Below are 7,468 nucleotides of genomic sequence, written 5' to 3' on the forward strand. Positions count from 1 at the left end.
ATTTGTACAAAACTGTTTTGCTGGAAATATGCTATTTACATACATATTATGTAATATTCTATAGTTTATTTAACATAGATATTACAAAATTAACGTTAATTATATATATAATATCTCATATTCTTGGCCTTTGGGTTATCTTCATTTTTTGTTCTGCTATTTGCAAAGGTGACGATATTAAGCCGATTAAAGTACAATCAGCTTCCAGAAGAGTTATATCCGTTTCAGCACCTAAGAACTTGGAGGAAAGTTCCAAATCTTTTATCCTTAATCGAACCTTAGATCCTCTCACATAATATCTAATATAAAAAACAAAATAACAATATTTAAGACAGTATTCATCAGTAGATATATTTGATATACAAATTTCATTAAATAACCCAGATAACAAAATGCTAGCAGTATGCCAGCGTTATATATTATATCGGCAAATTCAATCACAATTGTAAAGTAGATTCCTATCTACTGCATCTTCTTTAAGCTTGGTTTTTGTCATCATTAGCTTGCCAAACATAGTATAATAACAGAAATGCAGCAAGAATGGAATATATCTTGTCATCATAATATGATGGTAGAAACATGACAAAAATAGAATATGGCCTGTCATATCAGATATTAATGGCAGAAACACAACAGAAATCATACACGATGTGCTTACGATGTGACATCAGAAATAGATCGCTTGTTATATTAAACAATAACGGCAGAAACACAACAGAAAATGTGCATGATGATGACTTACAATTAGTCTATCATATCAGCTATTAATAGCAGAAACAGCAGAAATTATCACTCAGTTTTTAAAAAATCAGTTTAATATTCTAAATTCTATATAGGAATTGTATCAAAAATTAAACTGATAGGAAAATACTACACATTTTTATTTTCATTCGTCGTGTTTGCAGTCTTTATATTTGGCCAAAAATTTAAATATGAGATAAATACAGTTATGTTGAATAGTGGTAAACGGAAGAAATATGGTATAACATTTTCATGCCATGTTTCTGCTGTGTATTTGCTGTTACTTTTTAAAACATGCTTGAGTTTTGCCATGTTTTCATCGTTATGCCATGCAAGCAAATAAATTTGATTTCTGATGACATTTGCCAGTATAATATGATAATATCACGTTATGCTCAGTTTTGGTATAATTTTTAATGACATGTAATCAGCATGCAATGTTCAAAATATACTGCCAAAAATTTCTGCTTAATTTTTGCAGAATTTTTTATAATATATCTTATATATATTGGAACTGCTTCTTTTCGATGCAGAAAACAAGCTTTTTACTGACACTATTTGAGATTTGGCAGATCATGCACAGCTATTATTTGAGTTCTGTCAACATAGTTTGTATCACAAAAGTAATATATGATCTTAGCAGACTTGGTTATCTAGGAAATACAATATATAATGTATTTTGGAAAAAAATAGATTTACACGTACTGTCCATTCTTGACAGGTCTCTGACAAACGCAGTGAAACTTCCATCCAAAATCAATGTACAGATCATCATTAACCACATGATATATCTCACCTCTTACGACTTTTCCTTCGGGATCACCCAACTGAAAATAAAATTATATATTTAATAAAGAGCAGTCAAATAACTGTTCGCACTGAAAAGGAGAGATTTACATCGACAAATTTGGAGTTGCGAATTAAGGAAACAAACGTCTGTGGCGATTCTAGTTTTTTATCGTCAATGTGCGAGAATTTTTCGTAACTTCGTGCAAAACCACTCAATTTCGCTTGAGATTCCTCAGTTGCTTCTGCATTCTCATGTACTATTGCAGCTTCCTTCTCGATATTGGGCTCCACAGACGAAAGCGAATTCTTGCTTTGTTCCTCTGAATCTTTACTCGTGCTAAAACATCTCGTGGACGAGGAACTCGCTCTTAGAACGCCGAGAGATCGCAAATGTATTAACGTTTTCTCGAGACGACGTATCTTGTTCATGATGACAACAAAAGTCCCGTTTTTTATATCACACTTGCATACTAAATGACTTTAGGTTAGGTTAGGTTTAATATCCTAAAGCCCAATGTCTATTACGCTAGAAATCAATCCGAGATCTCGTACAGAGAAAAAATTTACAAATCACATTTGAACAATTTGGTCACATGACCAATGCGATTGGTCAATTCTTTCTCTCCGGGTCTCTCGAACCGATTTCTAGCATCGTGGATATTGGCCTTAAGAAAAGCTGAGCTTATGTAAATATTATTGTGTTTTCAGTTATCTTAGAGAAGTTATCGCGATTAAGTATGCCAAACTGATTTTAGACTTAGAATTGTCAACGAAAAAACTTGTATTCTATAGTAATTATCATAAAAAAATATCTAAGAAAAAAGAATTTGTTTAACTTATCGTTTCTAACATCGTTTATCTTTTTTCTGCCAAGAGGAAGGTTATGTTACCACGAATGTTATTGTAATATTAAATAAATTATGCAATTTTTTATATTATATATTTCAGATTATCCTAAAGGGAGATTAAAACGATAATGGTGTCGCCTTTTGCGGTGTCAAGTGTTGCAAGCAGAAACATTTCTACTTCAATCTCTATGAGTCAAATAATTAAATTGAGTCGATTGAGAGTAGTGAATAATAGCAAACCAAGCTATGATGTAGGATAGATCACCACATTGCATGCACGTATACAACAAGCGCAGGGTGGAATATATTGGTGAGACAATAAATGAAAAACATAAAAGATATTGTCATTTTATAGGAAATTTATCTAAATATTGCTATACTATATTATTCAGTATTATTCAGGTGATAGAATTTTAGTTGTTATAAGAGGTGAAAAGAAAAAGAGTATATATTGATTGAATTGAAACACCAACAGATCCCTAAAATTCTCAAGTTTTAGCAACAATCTGGTATTCGTAGACAACGGTACATCTCTAGATGTAGGTGCCTATTTCACACGATAGGTGCATATTCCAAACGAAAATGAAAAAAAAGATTCATAGCAAAGGAGCAAATTATACTAAACTAATACCGATTGCATCCAGATTTGTAGTGTATCTGTCTTGCTAACTATTGTAATATGTATTAAATATTTTAATGAAATGTCAATATTGTATTTTCCATAAAACTTATAATATGGAAGTGTATTACTCTCTGTGTATGCATCTCTGTGTATCTTATTGTATATTGATATTTTAATAATAAAATTACCATATTCAAACCTATTTTTTATTGTATATGTATACTAGGAGTATGTTCCACTTAACATATGTTTGCAATGTTCGCGTCATCATATTATTTCATTCTTGTTTAATATTTCATGACAAGGATGAAATGATCGCGTATCATATGTGTATGCTGTCATTTTGATACGTAAGTATAACGCTCGCAAATGTAATTTTAATTGAATTATCAGCCACGTGATGTGTATCATTTTGTATTTAAGCGATTGTTTAAATTAATTGTCAAAGTTATATTACTTATGCCTATGTTAATTTATATTTTTATTAAAATTTTAACAAATTGTGTAACTTTAATTCTTCGCCTTTAAATAGAATTTATTATTAAATTTATCTTTATCGAATTCAGAAATTAAATTAGTAATGTGAATAATCCTTCAATTCTCGAAAGCACTTGTTTTCAATGTGATTCCTATGTAAGAATAAAATATAGATGAGCATTTCGAATCCTCTGTAGAGGATCAATAGTCTGATATTGAAAAAAGCACTCTCTGTCCTTAATCTGTTAAGTTAGGCTAGAACATGATTTAATTATTAAAATCTTTATTCAAGAGTTTAACAGGTTCAAATACAAAATAATACAATATTAAACTGTGTTGTAGCTGTATACTGTGTTGTAACTACTGTATAGTAGGTATAATGCTTTCATTACGTGATCTCTTTAAAACAAAAATGGTCTTAAAAATCCAGACTTGATTGTATTCATAATCGAATCTTACAAGAGTCTGTAATGTCTGAAGAAGCGATCTTCCGATTTTTAAGACCGTCTTCTGACTATGAATATTGGCCAGTGTCTACAAAAAAAAAAACAAATACAAGTTATTTACAAGTGAAAAAATTATTCAATCAATAAGATTAATAGAATACTGATTAACTTACTGATTTGATATAGTTTAGAAACTTATAAATATTTGTATTTAATGTATTGAATAATAGTAAAATGCTTGTGTTGCGACATTCACTGCTAATACTGAAAATCTATAGTACACGTCATTTGTTCTGTAAATCAGCACTATAGCAGTGAATATGGAAACAAAGACAATGTAAAGTACTCTTAATTCTAATCAATAGAATTACTATTTATCAGACTTATTGTTAAAAATAGTTTGATATCAGTTAACAGGAAACGCTCAATAGGCAACTATCCTTATTCAATTAATGTTGACTATTTTTTTGCGTTCAGTTTTATAACGTAATAATTTTGCTGTTCAAAAATTTGTCTAATAAACGACCCGAAATGCACTTAACATCTCGCAACACGTTTACTTAACGGTCGGATCATGATGGAAAGAAGAAAGATGAGTCATTCCTTTTATTCACCATAGTGGAGGAAACTATGAAGGAAACCATGATGGAGGTAGTACCACAGTTGGTATCATCAGCTTGATTATTATCACAGCCGGTATTTGCATAGCGATTGCAGGTAAATAGATGGAATTACTGAAAGATAGAAAGCTTTAAAATCTTGCGATGTCCGCGAGAGATCAGTTTCTCACTTGGTCGTCGTTTCGTTCCGATCGCGGAAGAAGGTAACGGCTTTTGTTCATGTATACTATATACATAATACTGCAGTCAGCAGTGTACAGTGTACTCCGCTGTGCGTTTTCCTTTCGCTCTCGTTCTCCGCGAGGAATAACGCACTGCACGTAAACGGTAAAAGGCCGCGAATCGCAGTGACGTGTCCTCGACAATTTTTCGCGACGCGCGAATTTGTGTCCCGTCGCCGGCGCGGCATCGCCAGGTCATCGCATTTGACGAGTTCCAATCGAGTCGAGGAACGATTTATTCGACGATTACGTCAAGTATAAACGGTTGCTTAATTCGCCTGCAAGACACACGGTGAGTAACATTTCTGCATCATCTGCACATTCTTCCTACGAGCTCGACCAGTTTGACGAAGCGTTTCATCGCGATAGACTTTTTTTCTGTATTTCCTTTTCTCAATGTCGCTCACCTTGTCCGATGTTTAACATCACGATCACGACATACACGAGTTCGTGCGTTAATTACGAATCCTATTAGTCCTGTTTCGTGTAAATTATATTATTTAAGAATAGGAATTGCATGTATCGTTTGTGTGCTGCACTTATATGTGAATTTATATATGAATGTTTATCGGCATGCTCGTAATTAAAATTTTATCTGTCAATTTATCTTAAATTTTGTTCTCGGTTCAACATTTATCTCGTATATATAATTATATAATATATCATTTTACTGTTAACGATTTGAATTTTACAAGGAAAAAAGAAATCTGAAAAATATTTTCAACTTTTATTGAAATATTCAAATTTGTAGCTTTTAAATTTTTAATTTTTATTGAAAAATCCCGATGACTCACGTTAGGAAATCAGATAACTGTTTACGAGTCAGAATGAGTAAGTCATTAATACTTTTATAAATTATTATTCTTATCTTCTTTAATCCTTTTATGACTTTCATAAAATTTTCTTTTAAATTAATAACCTTTTATAACACACATCTGTATTATTTATGGACATATATATTAAAAATATATTCCACACAATGCAAATATGATAAAATTTTCGTAAAAGTTATTTAAAAGGAAATTAAATAAAACATGTATTATTTATCAAAGAGATGAAAGATTTATAAGACTAATTGTAAATAAGACACTAGTTTTTCACACATATAGTATGAATTTTAATTCATTAACTAAATTAATGTAAATCTTCCGATAACTTAAGAATGATGTACACAAGAATTAGTGAAGACTCCTCATAATTTCATATAATAAATTAACAATATATTTAGATATCAATTTAATATATCAATTTAATATGACAAGAGATATTCTATTTTAATAATTTATATCATTATATCATATTCTAATAAAACCTGATATCTGGTTTTATTAGAATATGACATAGATTATCAGGTGTCATTAGAACAGATCTGTTCTTTTTGACTGAACTTTTGCATCAATTCATCTTTCTTCATTTTCTTTTTTCTCTTGAAGAAAAAAGGAAGAAAGATCATCTGATGCAAAAATTTAGCTAAAAAGAATAGGCTTATAGATTATTAGAATAGGATATGTCTTATTACTTAGAATAAAATTTATTACACTAAAGCATATTTCTTATTACTTAAAATAATATTACGACACACTTAACACATAGCAACTCAAATTTCAGCACTGACTCTTAATTGTTCTGTCTAAATATATTATTAATTTATTGACTCAGTAAATTTTTTGATTGGTTTTGATTCATTTTCAGTACAATAATATATTCAAAATTATAAATTCGCGCATCATGTCATTGTAGTAGTTGCTTAGATGATATATTGTGAAAATCAAACTGTGTAAACAAAGTCAGACAATTCAACAAATTATAAAGATTCAGTATATTTATATATAAGATTGAATATTTTTCTAAACTTCTTCATGAATGACATAAAAAAATATACCTATTTGCGAATTTTTTCTGGATCTCTATAATTTAAATTATTATCTGACTTTGGTTGCGTTATTTGATTTCCATGATGATATATGATAGAGTAGAATTTGAAGTATGCGATTATTGTACTGAAGATGGCTCACATTTACATTGATTTAGTTAATAAAAATGTTTACACGAAAAACTAGTGTTGGTATTTATAAGCATTTTATTTCTTTATATTCCCATTTTATTTCATATTATTAACGATTTTCGTAGAGTTTTATAAAAAAAAATTAAATTGAAATAGGTTTAGCTTATATATTGCTGCGTTGTTAATTCTATTGTGTCATTTTATCTTGCTTATTTTCTAGCGAGTGATAAGAATGAAGATAGAATAACACAATTGCATTGACAGCACATTTCCCAAACGTAATCAAAGTATAAGCTTATTATTTAAATTTAATTTAACACTACAAAATTATTAATAACATGTATATATATTTTTCATTTAAACTTTTTAACAATAATTTTTTTGGAGTATTTTGCTTGGATTGTATTTTATATAATACAAAAATCAGAGGAAAAAAAAGTTAGTCGCTAGCGTGCAAAAATAATTTTGATGCCCTAAAAGTGTGTATGTAATTATTTATATCTAGGAACCAATTAAAAAAAAAGTAGATACAAAAGGAATCGCCTTAGATATGAATTATGTGCTTTTTTCCAGTTCTAATTCTTATAAACTTTCTACAATATCCATTACCTAAATTTTAAGCCATAAGAGATTGACACAGTCGAATATAAGAAGAATAATCGACTATATATATATATATATATATATATATATATATAT

At 29.6% G+C, this 7,468-nt stretch overlaps 1 protein-coding gene and 1 pseudogene across 1 annotated transcript; one reads left to right on the plus strand and one right to left on the minus strand.

The window, feature by feature from the left end:
* Positions 1-115: 115 nt before the first annotated feature.
* On the minus strand, positions 116-1,959 carry LOC105617793 (28S ribosomal protein S28, mitochondrial). The gene is made up of 3 exons (XM_012199347.1): positions 1,639-1,959; positions 1,447-1,568; positions 116-299 (listed from the first exon to the last, which is right to left on the minus strand). The coding sequence occupies exons 1-3, from the start codon at positions 1,957-1,959 to the stop codon at positions 116-118; spliced, it is 627 nt and encodes a 208-aa protein (XP_012054737.1).
* Positions 1,960-2,506: 547 nt separating this feature from the next.
* LOC105617895 lies at positions 2,507-3,047 on the plus strand (annotated as a pseudogene).
* Positions 3,048-7,468: the final 4,421 nt, after the last annotated feature.

This window comes from Atta cephalotes (assembly GCF_000143395.1).
Source record: "Atta cephalotes unplaced genomic scaffold scaffold00014, whole genome shotgun sequence".
NCBI classification, from domain to species: Eukaryota; Metazoa; Arthropoda; class Insecta; order Hymenoptera; family Formicidae; genus Atta; species Atta cephalotes.

What these genes read in the sequence shown, in the direction of transcription:
- LOC105617793 (XM_012199347.1), bottom strand. Translation starts at nt 1,959, where the DNA reads ATGAACAAGATACGTCGTCTCGAGAAAACGTTAATACATTTGCGATCT. An exon ending in GCAACTCCAAATTTGTCGAT is followed by an intron (nt 1,569 to 1,638) that starts GTAAATCTCTCC and finishes TTTTATTTTCAG; the next exon opens with TTGGGTGATCCCGAAGGAAA. An exon ending in AGACCTGTCAAGAATGGACA is followed by an intron (nt 300 to 1,446) that starts GTACGTGTAAAT and finishes TTTTTATATTAG; the next exon opens with ATATTATGTGAGAGGATCTA.